The sequence below is a fragment of the Epinephelus lanceolatus genome, chromosome 5 (genome assembly GCF_041903045.1).
Source record: "Epinephelus lanceolatus isolate andai-2023 chromosome 5, ASM4190304v1, whole genome shotgun sequence".
NCBI classification, from domain to species: Eukaryota; Metazoa; Chordata; class Actinopteri; order Perciformes; family Serranidae; genus Epinephelus; species Epinephelus lanceolatus.
The window spans coordinates 36,088,196-36,113,585 of NC_135738.1; the positions used below are offsets into that span (position 1 = coordinate 36,088,196).

The 25,390-nt window shown below is 40.3% G+C and overlaps 1 protein-coding gene across 3 annotated transcripts; it reads right to left on the bottom strand.

Annotated features, from left to right (window-relative positions):
* Window positions 1-5,328: 5,328 nt before the first annotated feature.
* anln2 (anillin, actin binding protein 2) lies at window positions 5,329-25,046 on the bottom strand. 3 transcript variants are annotated; one of them, XM_078168176.1, is made up of 24 exons: window positions 24,913-25,026; window positions 24,004-24,103; window positions 23,709-23,876; window positions 23,151-23,246; window positions 22,386-22,570; window positions 21,716-21,808; window positions 21,238-21,324; window positions 17,325-17,409; window positions 14,436-14,752; window positions 14,238-14,332; window positions 13,340-13,469; window positions 12,931-13,066; window positions 12,315-12,503; window positions 11,986-12,112; window positions 11,547-11,595; window positions 10,942-10,995; window positions 10,822-10,854; window positions 10,710-10,731; window positions 10,330-10,439; window positions 9,694-9,747; window positions 8,862-8,948; window positions 8,427-8,534; window positions 8,187-8,332; window positions 5,329-6,837 (listed from the first exon to the last, which is right to left on the bottom strand). In XM_078168176.1, the coding sequence occupies exons 2-24, from the start codon at window positions 24,095-24,097 to the stop codon at window positions 6,672-6,674; spliced, it is 2,631 nt and encodes an 876-aa protein (XP_078024302.1). In that variant the 5' UTR covers window positions 24,098-24,103; window positions 24,913-25,026; the 3' UTR covers window positions 5,329-6,671. The 3 variants fall into 3 exon arrangements, with proteins under 3 accessions (XP_078024302.1, XP_078024301.1, XP_078024300.1); XM_078168175.1 differs by lacking the exon at window positions 21,238-21,324 and having other exon boundaries at window positions 5,334-6,837; window positions 17,325-17,406; window positions 24,913-25,046; XM_078168174.1 differs by lacking the exon at window positions 21,238-21,324 and having other exon boundaries at window positions 5,334-6,837; window positions 24,913-25,046.
* Window positions 25,047-25,390: the final 344 nt, after the last annotated feature.

Genomic DNA, 25,390 nt, shown 5'->3' on the forward strand with positions numbered 1-25,390 from the left:
GCTGAAGAGGTACCAGTTCACCTCTTGGGCACTGCTTAAGTGCCCTTGAACGGGCCTTCAACACCCATCACTCTGGCATCTCTCCAATGCATGAGTGGGTATTTCCTGTATGTGTAATAAAATAACAGTGGAAAAAAACCGACATGATTTTAATGCTATATCTTGTTTGTGTAATACGTACAAAACATAGACTGAATAAAAAAAAGGACGAAGCTACTGTGACGTCAACCATTGGTGTGTGGACTCCCATTTTGACGACTCGAGTTCGACATTAAGGCTGTCACCATTTTGGTTTTTTTTGGAGCCACTAGTAACCATATTTGGACGAGAGGTTGGAGCTGTGGTGGAGCGAGGGGTGGATCTGACTCAAAGACTGTAGCAACGCTTCGCAGACAGCCTGTCACTCAGAGCAGTTGTCAAGAATGTTGAGATTAGCTATAGAGACCATAGCAGTTTTTTGTGCTAGGCTGTAAACATGTTTATTTTTGCTGTAAAGTTAAGCATTTTAACATGGGTGTTAAAATGCTCAAGCCTCAAGTGGCCATTTAAGGAACTGCAGTTTTTGGCACTTTTGCATTAGCTTTATTTTTCAGACCCAGAGGTTGCCGCTTGGTACAAAACCGAAGTGTAAAATAACAGTCATGGTGTCTTGACATCTTTTAAAGAACTATTTTTGTCCCACATTAAAAGTAGCATGAGAAAGAGCGAGATGTTGAGGGGAGGGGGCCAGGAAAACAATACAGATGGTGGCACAAGGGGTGCGAAGGGTAGGGGTTAAGTGGACATGGTGTTCCCACAAAACCTCCTGGGATTCCGAGAGTCTCCTTGACTCGTAGAGGGAAACCAATTAAACACACAGTTACAGGAAGAAACAATGTATAATGCATTAGCCTCCAACCCACTGTAAAACAAGGGAACACACAGGAGCCAAGAACTAATGGAGTCCATGCCTGTTAGTCCTTCACATTGCAGGGTACTTTATAGGTGTTCGTAGATGAATACCAGACATCAGTCTCTTAACATCATTAGTATGTCACTGACCTTCTCTTAACACCAGGTAGGTAAACTCTATTGTTGTTGCTCAACTAAATGTGTTGAGTTTTTCCACTGAAACAAAAACAGGCTGTGTCATTGACCCTCTCTGATCCTCTGCAGCTGTTTGACCAGCGCCAGCTACTACCACTGAGGGAAGTTTGTTTATTAAGTCCTCTGAACCGGCCGCCCTGTTTACGCCTCCAAGCTTCCCGGACCTCTTCAAAACACAGCGAGGAGCATGCCAAGTGGCCCCGTGGCTGGAGCCAGCACAAACACGTTATCTGAGGGGAACATGGGAACATCATCTTTCAGCGCTGCACTTCAGATTTCCTCATGCAATTCTAAAACTTGTGCGTGGGTGCTCTGTGAGCTATCCTTGAATAACAAAAGGAATCTGAGCGAGGGACAAAATTGTGAAAGACAGGATTGTGAGAAAGCTCGCATAGGATGTTACTGGTATGGGTTGAATGTTGGGCACTGTGATAAAGTGGTTCAGTGCAGAGGGGGCCTTATGTTTTACTTTTTAAACTAGAATTACTGCCTCACATTTGTAAGCCTCCGCAGATCTCTCAAGTTGCAGTTATAGTTGACATTAATGTCTGTGAAAACATGAATGCTTCACACACATCTTCCCCTTGGCAGCACAGGAAAATGAACAATCAGCATGGTCTTAAGTTGAGCACCCAAAATGAGTGTCACCAATTCAGTGTCTGACCAAATGTCTACCCGTCTGTCCCTATAACATGATGTTGAATAATGGACAGAAAACATTATGTCACAGTGAAGCTGACCTTTGACCTTTTGGATATGAAATGTCATCACTTTATCATTTTATACTATTCCACATTTATGTGAAATTTTGTCATAATTAACATATGAATTCTTCAGTTTGGGCCAAAAACATATTTTGTGAGGTCACAGTGACCTTGATCTCTGACCTTTGACCATGAAATTCTAACCAGTTGATTCTTAAATCCAAGTTGACATTTGTGCCAAATTTGAAGAAATTCCATAAAGGTGTTCTTGAGATAACACATTAATGAGAATGAGAGGTACGCAAGGTCATAGTGACCTTGACCTTTGACCATCAAAATCTTATCAGTTCATCATTAAGTCCAAGTGGACATTTGCGCCAAATTTGAAGAAATTCACTGAAGGTATTCTTGAGATATTGCGTTCATAAGAAAAGGACTGATTGACATATGGACGGACAACCCGAAAACATACTGCCTCTGTCCACGGCTATCACCAGCGCAAATACGTAAAAAGCAAGACCCTCCCACTGTTGCATTGAGCATTGAGAATTTTAGATACACAAATCTAAATATGTAATAACTGATTTCTAGGCCACTTGAGGTCAGTGGACACCAGCTGTGAATGCATCACTAACATATTATAATCTGTAAATTGATACAGTGACTTTCCTCCAAACAGCAAATAGGGAGCAACATTACTGCTATGCCATCTCATGAATGCAAGTCCAAAAGTCAACTGTCCTTTAGGTTTGTTTTGGTCTCCATCAACTCCTGAGAAAGATATCTGGCTCTTTAGCTGCTAAATGCTCCAGTATGATGAAACTGAATCAAAACAATTCTGTTTTGGGCAATAAAACCAAAACACTAAGCTGAAAGACTCTAAATAGCCCAATAGAGCTGAGGGGAACTGCAGAGATAGGTGATGGATTTACCAATATGGTTTTTGTCATATTTCACATCTCATTGTTACTATAAAATATTACTTATAGCTGCTTTAAACTAAATGTGACACACAAGGTTTATATAATACATGTCCCATGGAAAGGCTGAAATAAAATTGAAATCTGGATATGAAAAAAATGATTTATGACTTTTCCCTGAACAATTTCCTTCAGTGCCATGTAAGGAATAGAGCTGAGGTTGACACACCAGGATGTTGTGCAAAATGTATTCCTGTCAGGGTGGGACCACATCACCAAGGACAACACGGCCGCCGACCTACTGCACTCTTGTCTTGTCACACTGACAGCAATGACTACTGAGAATTGTGAGTTTCCTCCCGTCTGTTTCTGGCTGCTCAGTCACTCCCTCTGCTGTAAATTAACAATCTGATCTGCAGTTACAGATGTCCTGCAGGATAAAATCAGAGTAAAGATGAAGTCTAACATCCAGACAGTTGACATCAAAGTAACTTTTGTACCTCTGAACTGTCTGTTCATCAGTCATTCAATACTTTCAGCCATAATTCGCCAACTAATGTTACTGGTCACATTGATATGACATTTACTGTGGACGTTCTTGGTCCACAAATGATGAATAACCTGCTGACCTGTCCTCTAGTGCCACCATAAGACCAAAATTTTTGGTTCTATATGACAGTCTAAGAAAATCTTATTACCAAGAAACTGGTCAGATTGAATGAAACCTTCACATTTTGTGAGTTTTCAAGGTCCAGTGTGTGGGATTTAGGGGAATATAGTGTCAGAAACTGAATATTATATCCATGATTATGTTTTCTTCAATGTATAATCACCAGTTGGCAACTTCCAGGGCTGAAAAATGAAGCCAAGACAGAAGTGCCAAAAACTGCAGTTCCTCTAACAGCCACTTGAGGCTGGCTCCAGAAGTGAGTCAATCTCCATAGACCCTCATATTAAAATGCCCAACTTTACAGCAGAAATAAACAGGTTTACAGCCCGGTGCAAAAATATGTTTGGTCTCTATAGCTAATTTCCCCATCCATGATGACTGGACAGGGGGTGAATCTTTATTTAACTCACCTGTTTATATTTTATTAAGGCTTAAAGTTAGGCATAATTAAGGACACGCGGCTTTGAGTGACAGGCTGTCTGGCGATGGTGTCTTTGGCTTCTCAGTCAGATCCACCCCTCACTCCTCTACAGCTCCAGCCTCTCGCCCAAATATGGTCACTTCTGGCTCAAAAATGAAAACAACAACAAAAAAAAGATGGTAATGTCATGGTAACTATGTCCATTATTTTTACATTCGTCTGTGGGACGCCATTTTCTGCTTCCATCATGAAGTCAGTCTCATCATCGTTAGCATGTAGCATATGATCTGACATGCAGCCTGGGCTTGACTGGAAATCTAAACTAAACTGTGGCTTTGAGAACACTTGCTTGCACTTGCCGTCATATAAACCTTCCAATTATATTTCATAGTAATGAAGTAACAAATTGCTCAGGACACAGAAATACATAGATACTGGAGTGAAACTGCAGTAAAATACTAATAAATAGAAATGTATTGGAGTAATAGTGAAACCTGACAGAAATATAAAAACTCAAGTACAGATACTCCCAAAAATACGTAAGCATTGTAACACAGTTTCATGACTTTTTTATTTTTTTTTTTTACCACTGCCTGAAACTAAGAATCATTGTGTTTTTGTTACCTTACAATGAGCCAGAGCGGGTCCGCTTCCATAGAGTCTGCCATGTTATTTCTACAGTAGCCCACAATGGACAAACTAAGCAAGGTCTGTAGATAGGGGCATTCCCATTTTCTTGTTTTCATAGCGGTCGCCATAGTTCTCCTACACGCTTGGCACATGGGAGAATTTTCAGTTGAATCATTTGCTTGAAGTGTTAATGGAGGATTAAAAAAGAGAAATAATGTACAATAGCTTGATTACTGTGGCTAAACAATTTATCCATAGATGTAGATTTATTTACATATATTATTGACACTAAGTGATAAAATGATATACAAAGCCTTTGATTCACATTCTTCCATTGTAGATTTGAAAAATTGTATCATTAAACCAACCTGATGGCCACTAATGCTGCTAACAAAAGAAAAGTTAGGTCATTTGCATTAACCTTACATATTGAACTTAAACTACTGGGATAAAACCTGCTGTCAAATCTGTGAAAGGTTACAAACCAAAAGAAATCCACTGCACTGCACCACCTCCCAGCACCCAGGGTATACAAATGCTGTACCAGTGTTGGCCAGTTCAGCACAGCTGTATGCGTCTTGAAAGCCTAATTGAGCCCCCCCCTCCTCGTTGTCATCACCTTGAGCTCCACAACACCCAGCAGCACCTCCACCCAGAGGAGCTATGGGACGAACAGGAAATCTAATTCTAGACCACTTCCTGTATGACATTCCTGACCTGAGCTGCCTTCCTGCCAGACTCTCCCAGGCTCCGTATGTATAGCGCACCAGCCACACTTTTACATTCCTTTACATGTAAATGTCTATACAGGAGAGGAGTGTGGTGAGACACAAAGGGATGTCAGGCCCATTCAGTCCATTTGTGAGACATCTGTTTTAAATAGCATTGTACCATGATTTCAATGTGTTTTTGTTTTTTTTTAATCAGAAAGGATAAGGAAATATCAAAGTGGCATTGTCTAATGTTGATGAGTAATTATAGAACAGACATATTAGCCTCTGTACCAGCACTTACATGCAATAACCCCGCCCGTAGTCCATAAATGTAAATTGTTTTTGTAGCCATTTCAATCCATTTATTTTATTGGTAACTTCATTAAGTGCATAGAATGAGAGTTCACATGAATAACACTGAGAACAAAGAGACAGACTGATAGGTGGAAATACATGGAAAAGAACACATCAGACAGAACAGACTACATTCAGTGTAGCAGCATCACTACAGTCCCCTCTTTTACCTCATCAGTTCCCTCATCCACTGCATTACACATATAACATGGTTTAATATTGTAAATATATGAATTGATTTATGTGCAGCAACACAAATCGTGCACTTGGGAAAATGAGTGAAAACTTCAAACCACTGTGAACGAAGTAAAATCTCCGAGACGTAGTGACACGCCCTGACAAGAGGGACTGTCTGATATTTTGACTGGTTATTTCTTCAGTAAAAATTCTATCACATTTTACAGAAACAGCCAAATATTTGTTGGTTCAGTAAAAAAAAAAAAAAGCCTGCTTCCATCTACAATGCATCCACTCGGCCCATGATCAAAAACTGTATGTCTGAATGCCTATGAAAGGCTCCCATTCCAACCTTAACTAGCACTCCTTCTATGAACTATTGATCTGTAGTGTTTCGTGCCATTTGAAATACATTCTCACCCTAGATACGTTTAGTAGCGTTAAAGATTTCCTCCTCCTTCAATATTTATTAGTGTGTCTATATAAATTGGTTTATCCTTCCAGTTTATACGAAGCAAAAATATAATATGAATCTAAATACATGTGTAAATTATTACAAAAATATATCAGCTACAAGAAGTTTCACCTTAGCTACTGAAAGTGACCAAATAATATTGCCAACAAAGGCTAAAGCAGCTGATTGCCACAGAAAATTCAAAATAAAACTTCTTCCACAAAATCATGATAAAGAAAAACTAAAATTATTCAAATGGCAACTGTAACTCAGCAAATAAAAGTGAAACCCAACGGCAATGACTGGATTCAGGTTAAAAGAAATAAACAATAGTATGGAAATCAAATAATCTCCCAAAAAAAAATAAATCAATATAAGATACATAATGTTTTGCCTCGTTTACAATTTGCCAGTTTCATTTCGACTGTGAAACAGAGCCTGTTAAGAAGCAGCTCACCTCCTGCAGCTCTGAGGTGAAGAATCTAAACCCTGATGTCAGCTTATCTACCACACAGAGTAGGTTCGTTGGCCTCGTGGTGTTGTTACAGTATGCTCTCCCTCAGGTTCCCACTGCTGGACGAGTTTGACTGCTGACTTTCTGTTTGGGCTGCTGACGTGCGGTTCCATGTGTGAAAGTCCAAAAGAGCTTGATTGAGTTTCTCCATCCAGTCCAATCTCTCCTGTTTGGTGTCAGCTGAAAACCAACACCTGGAAAAAATAACATCCATCAGCATTGTAACCAGACCTGTCCGTTACTGGTATGTTGAGCCTGTTGTAACACCTATCAGGGTCAAATTATTTGTTCTACTTTGGAACACTTGCTGTAAAATCATGGACAAGACAACTACAGCTTTTTCTACATTTTCTTCCAAATTAGAGGGAAACTTCAGTGTTTTTGAACCTGGGTCTTATTTTCCCACATTTTTTGTTTCTAAGTGACAAATGGAGACAACATCTTTTAAACGTCTGCAGTCTGAGCCACGAAACAGACTGCAATCTAATCCTGACAGGCTATTGTGCACCAGCAATCTAAGTCCACTAAAACGACTTGGCTCAAATTATTATTAATAGTGTCTGACTACATTATGGCAAGGACCCTAGAGTAAAATGAAAGTTATTCCTAACCTTTCGTTGATCCAATCTGTTTGTTAGTGTGTGTAACCAAGTCTCTCCGAAGGAGAAGTCTCGCTCTGAAATGTCAGACTTTTCCACAATGTCAAAATGAGCTAAATATTCAGCCATGACATTGAAAATCTTTGAGATAACACAAAATGACACTTTATGTTCTCAACACAACAAACTCTTCCTGGCACATTTAAACTGTTGCTTTTCCTGCAACAAGTCACCTCTTGGAGAATTCTAAAGGAGACTTCACCTTGAGCAAGACTTGGTGACAATAATAAATAGACCAGAGAAGAGAGGTGTGGAAAAATGTTTAATTTCTCTGAGGGGTCCTCTCTGTGATGTTGTCAGATACTGCAGCCTTTCTCAATATTAGTTCAATTTAAAAAATTGTTGTCTCCATTAGTCACTTAAATACAAAAACACATGAAAATAGGGTCCAGGTTGAAAAATACCACAGTTTCCCTTATAAACCACATCCAATGGCACACAATGTGAAATGTGCTGTAAGAGTGTAGTGGCTGTTTATCTTTTTTTATAGTAATTATACTGCTTTAAAAACACATTTCGAGAGGCAACCCAATCACTGATGTCACAGAAGGTGTTTCCCATCAGCTGTCAAAAGTAAAACACCCTCTATGACATCACTAGTTGACTCCAGCCAGAAGAGCAACATGCATCATGCTTACTGTAAACAAAATGCCAATTACATTTAAGCATGTTTTCATGGTAAGTGAGGAGTTTTATTCTGCAAAGAATTTGTGCCTTAAAAAAACAGGATTACAATCTATGAACACAAAAACACCATAAAAAAACAAATCCTGCCATCTGTTTTAAAGATGTCATATTTAACTAAATAAACTGAGTGTATTTACACTTCACTAACTCACAAAGATCTAATTTTTCAGGGTGTTGTGGTTATTATTCAATCTTACTTGGCCAAGGCATCCTGGCTGGCGTCCTGCTGCTGAGGGACGTTGCTCACCAGCTCAAAGGTGAAAGGTCGAGCACACGAGTCCCTCTTCACAGGCCTGACGCACTGACTGTGAGAGCTGGACAAAGAGATGCTGCTCTCTGCTTCCTGGGAAGTTCAAGAGAAAACAGAATCAAAGCTAAAAGTAACTTGGTGACTCAGTCTGCTCAAGTCTGACGTCTGGCTGTTGGTCTGTCCTTACCTTAGTTTCTTTGTCGTTGGGGTGGTTCCAGTAGTGCATGTTGCATCCCTCCAGAACAAAATATCGGCGATGCCACACACCGTATCCATTGAGCAACTCAAACATTGTCTGGGAACAGATCCAGAAAAAGAGTGGGCTTAATGCAACTAAATGCAGCAAGAAGATACTGACACTTAATTATAAATTATTAAGACCAAACAGAACATTCTCCCCCCATTTACTTTATGAATCTTAAAATTAATTTTTTTATTTGCATTTTTTTGAAGATTTTATAACAAAAAAAACAACAACAAAGCAAAACAAACAAACACAACAAAACACAAAACACTGAATCTTAAAATTTAAAGTCAGTTAGACACTAAATTCTCATTAAGATGGACATGTTTGCAATGTAAAAAGAAAGTTGAGGAAAATAAGCAACATCACAGTACTGACCAGGAAGCCTTGGTGCTGTACATTAGAGTGACTCTCGCTGTCCAGATGCAGGTAGATGTTGCCCTCTAGAGGAGAGAGAAAAGGCACCTGCAGGCCGGGGAAAAAGAGGAAGGGGACACACTGTTAAACCAGTGTAGTGTGAAAGACATGTAGAGAAACAATAAACAGGAAACAATAATTTGAAGAATTTCATTCCAACATGATCTTTATCTGTTTTTGTAAAGCAAAGCTACCTGAAATCCAACTGTTCTGACTTTTAAGAGATTTCATTTATATCTGTTCGATATACTGAGTGTCATTATAAGCAGGTAGCACCATGCTGCATTTTGGAGTGAAATTCTTCTGGTATATTTAGATGGCTAAAACACACACGGACAAACACACAGCCTCTATGGTAAACATGGCTTATAAGCTGCTATTTCCTCCCAGATACCATGTAATCCAAAATGAAATGATGCAAGAACATAGCAGAGGAGTGTAAGAATATGTGCACAAATACATTTCATTATAACGCACATTTATAGTTTGTGTAAGCGCGTAAATATCTCTTTAATATATATTTTGAAGCACTGAAGCACTGTCATTTCACAACAATGTGCTGACTGAGCAGTGGAGTCAAAGGACCAACATAATATTTTCTTTGATTTCTGAGATCAGACAGGCAAGAGCTTAAACTAATAAACGGAAATCAACTCACGACAAACAAATACTACCAAGGCTGAGGCGGCGGTTAATTAGTATGAATGAAATGATGAGTCAGAGATAAGGTTAGTTTTTGCAGAGGGAAACGGTGAGAGGTGAAGAGCTGACAGTGTGGTGAAAAGAGTGAAACCTTTTCCTGAAATTCATCTCCCAGCAGCCTCCTGATTTTGCCTTCAAGTTTCATCTGAGTGGAAGAAGCGAGACAGAGAGAGGGGGGAGGGAGGCAGACACGTTACATCACCAGTGAGCCCACCCATGTGTGGAAACTTCTAACAGAATAATAAAAGCACCACATGAGTGTATAGTTAAGTGGTGCCTGCAGCACTGGGCTTCTTCTCTGGTCATACAGTGCTGAAGGTCAAAGAAAAACACAGAAAGGTGCAAAACCTGGTGACAGTGGATGTGTTAGATTGGCCATGCTTTTCTTTACTGAATGCTATCATTCAATTAATAACCAATTCATTTAATTATCACAAAAGGTATTCACGAGTCTGCACTTACAAAATAATAAACCAAAGTGCATTCATGAAATGTTTTATTTTACTTGCCACACTGACAAAGGCCAGCATATTCCATTTGCTTTTAACTATTACAGTAATTTAACTGACCAGCAATCCTGCTTTCACCAACATTGCTCAGTACACATTTCAGCAGCAGACACAACCCTCTGGGCCAAAGTAAGACAGCTGTGTATGAACCTAAGTTCCTAAAGATTGCAAATACACTGTGAGCAGCCCTTTACAGCAGTATCATGGCAGATAATTACCTTGTCCAGCGGGAACTTGCTGTGTCCCAGTGAGGCCAAGGTGATCTTATGGGAGCCCACCAGACAAAAGTTGCTGGAGCGACGAGTATTGAGAGCAGACGGAGCAGCAGCTGAAAGGCAAAGAAGCGCAGAATTAAACTCGTAACAAACATGAAATAGTCAGTCAGCACTATGTATGACCAGTGAGTTTAACTAAGCTTATTTGGTAGAAAGCAGAGCTGCCTCCATATCAACTCCTATTTTAATTTATTTATGCCAAGAGTTTTCTAAACATTTACATACTACCATTCAAGAGTCGCCAAGTTGATTAAAATGGAAGCCTTTTTTTTTTTTTTTCCCCCCGCTATAATGAATACTGACCAAAATTAAACTCAACTTACATGTCAGTGTGTTATTGGATCTCTGTTGAAAACAAAAGAAAAGGTTTAGATGAAAGGTCATAAACAACATATACTTTAATATGTGAGCATGAAATCAAACCTGGATACTCACTGTGATGGTGTTCAGGAGCTTCCTTGGTGTGACCTGAATATGTAGACACAACATAAGTGAATTAGACTGTCATTGATAAATACACACCTGGCTCATTATTTGGCTCACTCACTGACTCACCCGTGACTTGGTGGTGGTCCGGTCCATGCTGCAGCTACTACCTGAAGTGTGGGACTGGATGGCATAAACGCAGGCACATTGAAAATCCACAAATTAGATCAGAACATCAGTGCTGTGCAACTAAACAACTTGTTGAGACAAATACGTAGCATGCTAAGAAGTGCTAACAGTATGTTCAGCCATGCATGCTGTGTAACCCACCAAATAAAGCTCTTCAGCTACCTCAGCTTAGCAATCAACAACACATACATCTCTGTCGAATACCAACAGTGAACAATATCCCAGCTAATGTCACGTCGAGATAACAACATGTTGGGCTATCTACCACACTGCCATCACCTGCAGCATGCTACTAAAGGCAACTAACCACGGCTCTTCAGCTACCTCATCCGAGAAAGCCACACCACACACTTGTTGCATACATCACCAGTTATATTTAAGTACAATAGTAAACATATAAATGGGAATTAAAAAAAATAAATAAAATAAAAAAATAAAATTCTAGAATCCGCAGCCCCAACAACTTTGATATTCTTTTAATTTTATTTTAATATATACGTAAAAATAAACAACTGCAAAACAAAATGTCAAATGTTTCATCTCACCAAGCTATAGACTTCCACATCAATCTCAAAGGAAGAGCGGATATCCTTCCTGAAATCAAAGAGACAAAATTATTATCATATGCAATCATCTATTTCTTCGCACTGAAATGATCGACACAGGCATAAGACTCTTTATATTCAAAGGGCATGAGCAAAAACATGTTTTATAAAAAACTGTCTCAGTTTGACTTAACTTGTCTGGATGTGACCATTCATTAATCATTTATTAACAAAATATAAAACATGAACTGAAAAACCCAACAGATTTGTCCAGTGATGTCAATCACTGATTAAAATAGGATAAAAAAGAAGTTTTATGTGCTTATGATAAAATGTGTGCTGTCAATCCAGGAAAAGTAAGTCCAGAGTAAATGCAGCATATTAGTGCTAGAAGCAGTGCATAAGCTATATCAAATGACACAACCACAAACCAGCTTACAGAGTGACAGAAGTAGGGAAGGAGATGGTGTCTCCATTCTGAGCATCAGCAGCCGTGGCCAGCGGGGTGGCGACAATGTTGCAGGGGCCGTAGCGGATCAGGACAAAAAAGTAGTGACTTGGCCGACCTAAATTGTTACAAAAAATACTCAGTCTTTTCAAAGAGGATATCGACCACTACATTTGTGTTAAGCAAGCCCTGAAGTTTGAAATAGAATTTTTTTTATTGAAATCATACAAATGCATCATATTGATGTTAAATATAAAGGCATTAAAAATAAAACCGAATTTAGAAAAAAAAGAAGAAGAAATGTCTTCTTGATACGCTACCTGTACGGTTGTGTGATGAGCAGACGAATTCCACCTTGAGCGGCAGCTGGATGTTTGTGATGCTGACAGTCCCTCTGCAGGCCTGTTGGGAAACATACTCCCTGTCCTCTCCTGCTGCTTCCGCTGACTCCGAGTTCCTCTCCTCCCTCAGTCTGGTCACCTCTGCCAGCAGAGCAGAGCGTTTCTCACCTGAAACAGACAAGTAAATCACAAGAACAATTATAGATGCTGCTCAGCAGTGAGTCAGGGCTGGGCAATCTGGGGTAGCCTTCACATAACGTTTCTCAAACTTCATACAGAAAGCAGTTGTTATGGAAACTCAGTTTTGGAAATATATCCAGAGTTATATTGTGGTTACACTTGTAGATTTACATATAATAGAAGACTGGACAACTGGCCTTGGTTTAGGTCTGCGCTCTCCAAATACCCGTCTAGTTAGCATACGAAATTTTGAGTCATAGCCAAAAACATATTTTTTGGAGTCACAGTGACCTTGACCTTTGACCACCAAATGCTGCTGCAGCAACAAACTCTAAATAAAACAGAATAGTCTGACTTCCTATCTGTGGTACACAGAGATGGGACCATTAAACCAAAAATCTTGATATGTACACACATGAGACCAACAGGAGTTTCTCAGCTTCCGCCTCCTCCAGCGAGCCTCGTCCGTGCTCCTCATCAGTACAGCAGCTCAGAGCCTGCAGGGTCTGGTTGATCACAGTCTGCAACTTCCCTGCTTCTGTATTTAGAGCCTGGACAAACACAGGACAACATGTGGGTTACTCATCTGTACTGGATTTGATTATAATAATTATTAATCAAAAAGCTAAAGGCCAATTTTAACTGTTTCAGTGCAGTTTACATTTACAGTTGACTGAATTAACAGAAAGTAATAAAAGTATGTACATTCTCAGATCTCATCTTGAATACTGATTGACGTATTGTGAAATTAGTTAAACAACAACAACAACAACAACAACAACAACAGTTATTGGGTTAGTCTCGTTGAAAACTGCGGTACACACTGTGATTTTCTCCTTGGTGTTGACAGAGGGTTGAGGTTGGGACTTCTCCGGAGCTCGTCTCTGAACCCCAGGAGTGACACTCTGAATGGTGGGAAGCTTTCTCTGTCTTTGTGTGCGATAGGCATCAATACTGTAATGCAAAGAACAAACCAAAATCAATTTACAGACACTTGAGTGTACCAACCAACTACACAGTCAAATTAGAGTATGTCAGTATTAAATTTAATTTAACAATATACCCACAAATGAAGGATTATTACTGACTTTACAGCTCCTACATTCAAAAGAAAAGTGCAAAAAAAAAGCAATGTGAAGATAATGATGACATGACATGACATGTTCACAGATCTGCATGACTGAAATACAGTGCAGCATTTAAGCAACAGAAACACATTTAAACACTATGGAAACCAAAATCCTAGTTATCCTCTTGCGTCACATGTAACGGTGTAAAATCATAGCTTTGGGGCAAAAAAACACCTAATAGCAGTGAAGTTTGGCCTGCGACAAGCTGCTATGCAATGACTCTAGACAGCTGTGGCAGCCACTCTGAGCTGAGGCTGTATAATTCAACTTGATCATATCATATCATCATTATCTGCTGATCCAAGATTTGATTTGCAATGTTTAAAGCATCTCAGTTCTACATAACAAATTCATAAGTGATTTCAATTTAACAATGCTATTTCAGTTATAGTGCTTTCTTGGTAAAGTCACCAGTTATACAATTTCAATGGTAAAACCTTACTTAACAAATATAAGTTTGGGCTTCTAATTTTTTTTACATGTGTCACAACATTTTTGTCTGTCAAAAGACAACAACTGATGACCCAAGACAGAGAACTCAGTCACGGTTTATTCCAAACAGAATGTGTACAAATGGCTATGATGTTATTACCTGTATAGAGGAGCAGATTCAGCAAGAGGGGGGGTGGTCTCCTCTGGGGTCAAGAGCAGAGAGGGAAGATTGGACTCCTGGCTCGTTTCCAGTCGCTGGTGGTGGAATGTTACATATATTTTCAGGCTCTGAATTTATCACAAAGCTCCCCTAATGGAACTCGTGTATTGATAGCTCAAAGTTATGAGTTAATCTTACCATAGGGGTGACTACAGCCTCTACAGACTTGCTGAGAGGGGACAGGATGCCACTGGGAGGAAAAGTCAGCAGCTCTTCTCTATCGCTTTCAAGCAGCTTGTTCTCATCACCCTCCTCTTCACTTTTCTCCTTCTCTGACTCCGTGTCCAGTTTTTCTTTGTCTCCAGAGCAAACGCCAATGCCACTGTCATGGTCCTCAGTGTCCTCATCATCGCCCCTCTCTGCCTCTACCCTTCCAGCATATTCCAACACCTCCTCGAACATCTGATCAATTATTTCAGCGGTGTTGGTCTCATCATGACAGCTCAGTTCAGCATCTGTGGAAAGAAACATTCAACTGTATCATGGAACTTTCTGAACAAATAAGAACTACAACTAACGACTGATAGACGGCTGCTGAGGTCCCAGATAACTAAGTGATAAAACTGAAGACACATTATTCCCACAAGTGCACCTGTGCAATACCAACTGTGTGCTCATGGCCCAATATTGATTTCTCTACGTATTACTTGTGTCGGGATAAATGTTTCCAAACACACTTAAGCTAAAAAATTAGACATTTGAAAAGATACACACAGTCATACAAACTTCTCGAATAAAATCTGTGCATGTTTGCTTGTGTGCATGTCCGAACCTTTAGTCACCCCGTGATTTAGAAAACATGCTGCTCTGAATATGAACTCACTGTATGCTTTTCACCAGTGGTCAATGAATTCTGTCATGTCAACAAACTACTTCACCCATGTGCTCCACGCCTCCTAAGGTGTCCCTCAGGCACTCACACCTTCACCTTCTTACTGTTCTCACCTGACATACTTGTCTCTGCCCTGGGCTCCATGGAGGTACTGGCCTCAGGTAGGGTTATGTCATTAATTAGCTCAGGCTCCAGGATAAAGGTGACTTTCTTAGAGCTTTCTCCTGCCTCTGCCTTGTGAGTTTCTCCTATCAGCCCATCCACAACACCCTCCCTTTCATGTCCTGCATCTTGCTCCATTTCTTCTGTCTCCAAAATAACTGACACCTGTGCCTCTGTCAAACTCTGAGCGTCATCATTTCCATCTATGTCTGATGATTCAGTCGGAGTCTCTTCCTCAGCTTTTGCTACATCTTCAATATTTCTTTCAAGCTCTGTGTGCCCTGTCTGCGTTTCTTTAGGGGATTGTGAAACACTGACAACAGGAGATGCCTCCGTTTGTCCCACTCCTCTGTCTGACTCAAGATCCATGTCCTTTTCTTTTATATTCACTGTCTCTGGCTGTTGGCATATATCATCATTATGACCACATCCTCCTCTATCTTCCTGATCATGTTTTGTTGCAAAAATATTGTTATCTTCTGTAACGGCTCCGTTATAAAATCCCTCACAGGACTCTATGTTTCCTTGGTCTCTGTTTAAATTAGACTGATCTTTCACAGAATCATCTAAACAGCTTTCTAACACACCCTCATCCTCCTGAGGTTTCTCACCGTCCTGCATTTCAGAGGAGCCAGCAATCTCAGCTGAGACATTACCCAAAAAGCATTCACTGTCCTGAATGTCAGAGGGTTCACTGTGATCTGAAACACTGCCTCTTTTCTCTTTTTCCATTCTGGATGATCCCAACTCCGTTTCTTTCTCCTCAGCACTCACATCTCCCTCCTGTTCTGCAGCTATAATAGACTCTTCCTCCTTGCACACCTTGTCTTGAGGATATCTCCAAGACCTTGCCTCCTCATCTGTTGAAGGCTCAATCCCCTCTTCACTGTATGAAAAACCATCAATTTCTTCACAGGAAAACACCTCAGACATGCCCTGTTCAGTTAATGTGGAAATCTCGACTGTTCCCTTCATGTTTGACTCCTCTAAATGAGTTGATTCTAGCAAGCATTGCTCTTCACCCGTAGGCAACTCCGACACATTCTGGTCCTCACTGAAAGGTGCTTTAGAGAAACTCTGATCCTCGCTAAAAGACAGCTTCAGTACAGTCTGTGTCTGTGGTTGTCGGGTCCCTGGCTGATTTTCCTCATTTCCAACTGAGGCCTTGTGCTGTTTCTCCTCCCTGACTTCATCACCCTGATGAGTATTTTGCTTCTTCCATTCCAGGTGCAGCTCTGCCTCAGTAGAGTTCCCAAGCTCTACAGACACTTCAGGAGCTTCAGAGTGACTGGGTGCACTTTCACCTGTTGAAAAAATAGTCTCACGACTTAACACTAAACTACCAACTACTACTACAAGTACTGACAATTCATACTTATCAATTTATCTAAAGAATGTGTCAAAAGCTGCTTAACATCCTTAGTGTTAGGTACTGACTGTGTTGTGAAGGAAACATCTGGCATAATAGAGAATGCAAGGACTGAATTTTAAATATTTGAACCAACTGTCATTGCACTGGCTGCTATTAATGTGCTCATACTCACACAAAACACAGGTTTTCTATCCTGATATGGATTCTGGCGCTTAAACTAACAGTACTGACGGACTATTGATCTGAAACCACTGTTCTTTTCATTTTAAAATGAACGTCTGTATACCTCTTTGTCAAATTGTTTGGGATGATTAATCTGCTTGTAAAGTAACATACACCTCTTGATGTAGATCATACAACAGCATTTTTGTTGTTGTCCAAACTTTACATGATGTTGTTCTAGCAGGTTTATAAAATTGTGGTACTCCAATTTTAGTGAATATATTTAATGTGGGTCAAATCTAACTAATGATCAATCAGTTTAATACTGTCTGTTTTAGTGGTTATAGAGATCCAGTGTCCAATGTATATCCAATGAGATCCTGTGTGCTAAAGTCCTGGTTTGTGTTGACTTAATTCCTTAAAATATAGAAACAAAATGTGTTTATTTCATAAATGAGGATGGTATGAGGAAAAGTCAATTTAATGTCAAAAGTCTTACCTGTCCCATCTGAACATTGCTTCTCTGCACCTGTTCTAGGAGCTTCAAAACTTCCATCTTTCATCTCAGCATCACCGTCCATCTGCTGGAAGCAACAATCCAGAGCACAGGTTTATTTGATTTATCGGTGTAATGCAATCAAAGTATATATATAAGAGCTAAAAGAAAAGTAATATAATACTGCATTTGGCGGTTATTGTTGTGATTTGGTCCAGACCTTTGTCACACAAGCAAATAAAACAGAGTATCAAAGAAAATATAAAATAAAATTAAACAACAAACAGCTCGTGTAACCAGTGGAGTAGAGCACTTAAAGGGCCAGTGTGTAATATTTGGCATGGTTTATTGTCAATCTGAATCTGAATCTGAATCTTTTACCCATTAATATGTTTATATAAGTGTATAATCGCTATAAAATAAAATTCGTTTGGTTTTCATAGCCTTATAATTATGCTTTGATTTATATATATATATATATATATATATTTATATATATATACATACAGTACAGGCCAAAAGTTTGGACACACCTTCTCATTCAATGCGTTTTCTTTATTTTCATGACTATTTACATTGTAGATTCTCACTGAAGGCATCAAAACTATGAATGAACACATGTGGAGGTATGTACTTAACAAAAAAAGGTGAAATAACTGAAAACATGTTTTATATTCTAGTTTCTTCAAAATAGCCACCCTTTGCTCTGATTACTGCTTTGCACACTCTTGGCATTCTCTCCATGAGCTTCAAGAGGTAGTCACCTGAAATGGTTTCCACTTCACAGGTGTGCCTTATCAGGGTTAATTAGTGGAATTTCTTGCTTTATCAATGGGATTGGGACCATCAGTTGTGTTGTGCAGAAGTCAGGTTAATACACAGCCGACAGCCCTATTGGACAACTGTTAAAATTCATATTATGGCAAGAACCAATCAGCTAACTAAAGAAAAACGAGTGGCCATCATTACTTTAAGAAATGAAGGTCAGTCAGTCCGGAAAATTGCAAAAACTTTAAATGTGTCCCCAAGTGGAGTCGCAAAAACCATCAAGCGCTACAACGAAACTGGCACACATGAGGACCGACCCAGGAAAGGAAGACCAAGAGTCACCTCTGCTTCTGAGGATAAATTCATCCGAGTCACCAGCCTCAGAAATCGCAAGTTAACAGCAGCTCAGATCAGAGACCAGATGAATGCCACACAGAGTTCTAGCAGCAGACCCATCTCTAGAACAACTGTTAAGAGGAGACTGCGCCAATCAGGCCTTCATGGTCAAATAGCTGCTAGGAAACCACTGCTAAGGAGAGGCAACAAGCAGAAGAGATTTGTTTGGGCCAAGAAACACAAGGAATGGACATTAGACCAGTGGAAATCTGTGCTTTGGTCTGATGAGTCCAAATTTGAGATCTTTGGTTCCAACCGCCATGTCTTTGTGAGACGCAGAAAAGGTGAACGGATGGATTCCACATGCCTGGTTCCCACTGTGAAGCATGGAGGAGGAGGTGTGATGGTGTGGGGGTGTTTTGCTGGTGACACTGTTGGGGATTTATTCAAAATTGAAGGCACACTGAACCAGCATGGCTACCACAGCATCCTGCAGCGACATGCCATCCCATCCGGTTTGCATTTAGTTGGACCATCATTTATTTTTCAACAGGACAATGACCCCAAACACACCTCCAGGCTGTGTAAGGGCTATTTGACCAAGAAGGAGAGTGATGGAGTGCTGCGGCAGATGACCTGGCCTCCACAGTCACCGGACCTGAACCCAATCGAGATGGTTTGGGGTGAGCTGGACCGCAGAGTGAAGGCAAAGGGGCCAACAAGTGCTAAACACCTCTGGGAACTCCTTCAAGACTGTTGGAAAACCATTTCAGGTGACTACCTCTTGAAGCTCATGGAGAGAATGCCAAGAGTGTGCAAAGCAGTAATCAGAGCAAAGGGTGGCTATTTTGAAGAAACTAGAATATAAAACATGTTTTCAGTTATTTCACCTTTTTTTGTTAAGTACATAACTCCACATGTGTTCATTGATAGTTTTGATGCCTTCAGTGAGAATCTACAATGTAAATAGTCATGAAAATAAAGAAAACGCATTGAATGAGAAGGTGTGTCCAAACTTTTGGCCTGTACTGTGTGTATATATATATATATATATATATATATATATATATATATATATATATATATATATATATATATATATATATCAAGGGCCTTGCTTTAGAGAGGTCGCCATCTTGCGCCGCCATGTATGTACAGCAGACCGAGCGGACAATCCAGCCAGCCAGAGAACGCGTTTCGCGTGTATAAATGAACCAACGAAGACAGTGGAAGGAAGGAAGAAGGAGGAGGAAACAGCAGAGTGTTAGTAGTTCATCGATAGAGAGCAGTGAAAAGTTTTTTTAGTTATAACGTTTGCGAATGGACCACACTTACCACGCAACAGGAGAGAATGAACCCGAACTGTCATCTGCGAGGAAAAGAAGACGCAACTTCACTCCTTGTGATGCACTCTCTGCGGCGCTTTTCCTCCTGATGATATATCTCCCAACGATGGTAGCAGTAGCACTGAATGCCATTCTGTGCATTCAGCCTCTCTTCTCGCCCGCTCAGCATCCAACACATGGAGTTCCTCATCTGTATGCTCCAGCTCAAACAGGTATGGCTCTGGGTCTGTGTCCGCTACAAGAAACTCTTCAAAATCGCGTTCAAAGTCGTCCATTGCAGCTACTATAGTCCGGAGATATTGCTAGGCTAAATAAACAGCTGAGCTCTGTTTACCGGCTACGCTGTCAGTCAGTGTGCGGGCTGGAGATTGGCGGAGCAGAGAGGGGAGGGGAGGAGGTCCCCACTCGGTATGGTAAACGAGTATGTGTATAAGAAGTGTGTCTGTTACGCTAGAAGAGTCAGAGTTTGGGACGGAGTCTTTTACCCCCTGGAGCGTTACCGGAGTTTTTGGAGTGCTCAAATAAACTGGCCTTTTTCCCGAACGCTCCTCTGGTCTCCTGCTCGTGAGGGATTCATTACAATATCGTAACATGGTTTAGATTTCTAAATAAATATTCACCTCGTCGCTAGATAGACCTACTCCTGAAAAACTCGTGCACAAGGCTTTTTGTCCCTATGAGGCCACCGTCATTTACCCGACGGGAGGAGTGAGCGAGTGAGCCCTGCAATCTAGAATCTGACCCCTGATGTCACTGTTTTCAACCCATTTTACACACTGGCCCTTTAATAACAAGGTGAAGTGATGATGAATAGTAGAGATGGGTGGATGATACCAAAGCTCTACTGCTCATTCCTATGAAGCTCGCTGTTTCAATACACTGTGTCAGAGCTTGTGTCAAATGATGAAAATCTGCATGAGAGATGACGTCCGAAGATCCAAACATCACTGGTGCTTCAGACCCCTCCAAGGTGACTCTGTTATGGTCATTACTGGGCTAATCATATATTTATAATAATATACAAATAATATACACAAAACAAAACTTGAATTATTGATGTTCAGCTCTGTGAAGCAGCCAGCTGCCTTGTCATGACCTCACAATGACATCTCAAATGAGACAGTTAAGTTTTGCTACTGTTTGTGACATGTGAAGTGAAGTGATAGTCCTTTGCGTGAACAGCCCATTTCCCCCAAAACACACCAGAGTTACGTGGGAGCACTACGTATTTAAGAAGTGAACTACCTTTATCTAAAAAGAGAAGCATCTGGAGCCAATTAAATGGGTAATTATGCCAACAGAAGTAGTAAACTTGTACGCTGATATTTGCCTTGTTCTGTTATTCAATTTAATTCGTATCACTGCCCAAATAAATGTCACCCATTCTGTCGGCTCCAAATATTTTGGTCATATGTCAAAGCACATAGGTGACCAGACAGAGAAGGATTATTTGGCCACAGACTCACATCCCAGGGCTGCATAGGAGGCCAATGAAATCTCCCTCTAGATCTAGGAACCCAGGAGGGAGATGAGGGGCCAGGAGTGGTCCATGCCTGCTAATGTTTACATAAACTGGTGTGTAAAACAAGATCTCAGACAGACATGTAGAGTATGCTACAGTTATTGTACCAAACACACTTTATGCCAAAGTGGACATTCTCTGTTATAACCATAGTATATCACTTGATGGCTATGCAAGAACAAAACTGGATGATATTCAAATAGCCACTTGTCATCGATCAGCCACTTGCACTGGTATCAGAAAAATGCTGAAAACAGTCAGGAACTGTGTTAGTTTCTTCTTGTGTTCCTATTTTCAATGAGGTAAATAAACCAAATGTACTTTAATTTAAAAGAAACTAAATATGACAAGACATTACTGATGGCTCTTACTGAAACATTCTTGAATGTTTGGAAAGCAAAATACCATGGACACAAACCCACCTGAGATAATGAGGGATCAGAGTTGCTCCTTTTCAGCCAGGCATTCTCACTGATTGGTTGAAAAGGCAACTGGTTCAACTCCTGTTCCCGTTCCTGATCAGTGAAACCATGTCAGAGGTCAGACAAACTCTACAGGTACCACGAGGATTAAATGACGTATTTGAGTACAAACAGCATAGTATAAATTAATTTATTCATTCATTCTTAAAGGGGTAGTGCACCCAAAAATGAAAACACCATTTTATGTCGGGGCTTCAAGACACTTGGATCACTACGGATGAGCAGTATGGAGATATTCTGTGGTTTCAATTAGTGATGTGAGGACTCTAAAATTTCACCTGAGCCTCCATCGGCATATGGGTGAGTAGATAATGGCTGAATTTTCATTTTTGGGTGCACTATCCCTTTAAGTTCTTATAATTAGGGTACTGCAGCTGCTCGTAGCTTTAGTTTAGAAAGGTTTTAATGTTTAAAGATTCACAGACACCACTGAGGAATACGGATATATTACAAATAATTTACATGTGTAAATGACTTGTATCAACAGGCTTTTGAATCTATTTGCACATTTAAGAACAACAACTTCAGTGCTCAAATGATGTTGATCAAAGGAACTTAGGCACTGCTAATACATTTCAGTAAAAAAAAAAAAAAAAAAGCCTGAACGAACCTGGCGTATGCGTGAAGCCTGCTTGGAGCTGGGTGCTGTAGTACTGTGGAGTTTCTCCTGAATGGCAGACACAAAGTTGGAGCAGGTCCGTGGGGAGGGGTTGGCAGGGCTTGGTGTGGGGTTGGGGCTAGCTTGGAAGACTGGCATTTTGAAACGCTCCAATCGCTGATTAAATTCTCCCTCACCTGGAGGGAAAACATTTAGAGATTCATTTTTAAACATAAATAGAAATTAGGTCAAACTTAAATCTAAAACTAGAGACCATCTTGTGATGGGATCACACAAATGGTGATCCGCAACTTAAAACGATTGTGGGCCAGGAGTGTAAAGTGGGCTGGCAATAGCCCCGAGCCTACTCCCGGCATCCTTGCTTGGACTACAGCCATCTTCAAACACTGCCTTCATTGTGAGCTCAACCACACACTTGTAAAGTTATGTTAAGTTTTTCTAACTGCATCTTGTATGGTTTTAATGATATTGCCTTGACAAAATCTTTCCACAATTTTAATTGACTATGAGCTGGAGTTCAATCTTAAACTCACTAACTGTCTGTCTGTCTATCCATTATCTATCCATCCATTCCCATATCTATCTATACACACAGCTTTATCTATTATTCATTTAATGTCTGTGACAGAATAGAAAATTAAAGCTGTATTCAACAGTGACAAATCTGAAGGGAAGTTGATTGTGTGTGTGTGTGTGTGTGTGTGTGTGTGTGTGTGTGTTGTGTGTGTGTGTGTGTGTGTTCAACTGCATCCTTACCAAGGAGATGCTCTCTGAGGCCCTTTTTGTGGATGAAGAGCGATGGACTGTCAGCTCCAGGATCCGACAGGCACCGCTGGGCAAGAGGAGCTGCACCTGAAACAACAAACGCTTGCTGTTATGAACTACAGCATATATGTTATAATCTGTCACACCTGCTCCACAAAGATTGCATTTGTGCATTCAGACAACCCAGCTTGACTGTTGACCCTGTCTACCATGAAATGTCACCATCTTTAGCAGTAATATAAATCCTGCCACAATACCTGTCAATACTTGTCTGTACACACTTAATAGTTCCACTTAGCTTTAGATACTAATGCAGTCTGATACAACAGTCCTGCAATAAATCCTACCTTCATTAAGGTTTTTTTTGCTGAATCTGTTTTGGATATGTGTTGAAGCAACGTCAAGATCTTTTTGGGGTTGTTGTTTCTGAACAGTAGTCTGTTGAATTGCAACGCACTATACTAAGAGGTGTTTCTAATATTTAGTCTACCTTCGCTGATAAAAATGTGCAGGACAAACTATTCAACTCAAAAGTAAAGGCAGGATTACCCTCTCGTCGCTGGGTGAGTTGCTGGACTCGGGTCCGGACTGAAGGAACCATCGGTGTGTCTGGCTTCATCTCCAGCTCAGCTAGGCGTCCAGAGGAGGATGGTTTAGGACTACGGTTCTCCTGACCAGCTGCCTCCAGACGCCGCCGCTTCTGGCCATCATTCACCTCTGAGACATCAGATTTAAAGATGCACAAGGACAAAAGTCACAAATATACATAACTTACAAGACCGCTGTGAATGTGTAGCCATAAAGATATGAACTTAATACTCTGTAAATGCAGGCACACACAAACCTGATTGTGAGAGGACATTGTCTTCAGAATCTGACAGAGGTGCTCTCTGTCTTTTCAAGTTGACATTGCCATTATTTTCCTCACCAGCTTCCATACTGAGCTGCAAACAGTGACATTACAGACTGGGTAAGTATATTAAGATATCAACTGCTATTGAACAGAAACCTTTAATCACAATGGGTTTAGTACAAACAAGAGTCAAGCCGTGGTAGTTTATTTAGCACCTGCTGACTATTACTAGAATAACCTCATGAGAGGTACAGACTGGTTAAATAGGAGATTTCTCAACAGTGAAGGTCATGCAGGTAACTATCATGAGGTAAGGTGATAACTTAGATTAAACTCTAACTAGGTAACGTTATGGCATGAAAAATATTTGGCTAAAATTATTTAAGCTAACTTCCAGACGTTTTTACACATATAGAGGACACACTAATATTGGCTAACAACGCTTCAGCAGCTCTATCCCCTAAAAGATGAACCATAACAACGCCCAATTTTTCAGTTTCGGCTCAGGTCACTGTTAAAATAAACACACATTCATAGCAAGCTGTTATAACGTTAGCTACTCAGCTCTTGTTAACACGGCAAAGAACCCGTGTTTGTTAAATTAAATTCACAAACATTTATATCTTGACAACCTGTAAGTTAACTTAACAGCTAACGTTAACTACCTGTTAAATGAGCTTACTTAATGTTAGTTTGCTAACAACAGCAACACTGTCCTTTAAGTTCAGCTCTGACAAACTTATTTCAAGCTAATTTAGCTAAAGTTGGGCAGCGTACCGATAGCCTAGCTTAGATTGATAAGCTAACGTTAGCAGGAACACGCTGTCTCGCGTCGTAACAGAGTTAGCAGAGCAATGTAGCGCTAACGTTATATGCTCAGCAAGTCGCTTGTTGTCTTACCTGAAAAGAAGTCTGTGTGAAACAACAGTCTGTATGAAACGGGTCGACGCTAACTGACTGAAAACAAGGAACAACCTTCTTGTTGTTATATGCTCTGGTCTCCTCCTCTAACTTTGAATTTCAGCGGGTCTTCTGACGTTAGCTGTGCATACAAGTGGAGTACCGTAAATACTCTCAAAGAGCGCGGATCTAGCCGTTAGTACTTGGTCAAAGCATGATTATGATGATACCGTTTTACCGTATTAAACCAAGTAAGCACGCAAAACAAGATTCCAGTACATCATCGCAATGGCATTTTTGTAGAGCTCTGACCCAACAAAAAAACTCCCAGGTGTGTGAGGTGTGGGTGTGACACATAGTTTTGACATAGATGTTAACGGTTAAGTCTGTTTAATACATTGTTGGTTGTCTATTACACTATTTGTGTTATGTGTCAAAACTTTTCTGTTTCTATTTCATTTTATTTCCATGATCAAAA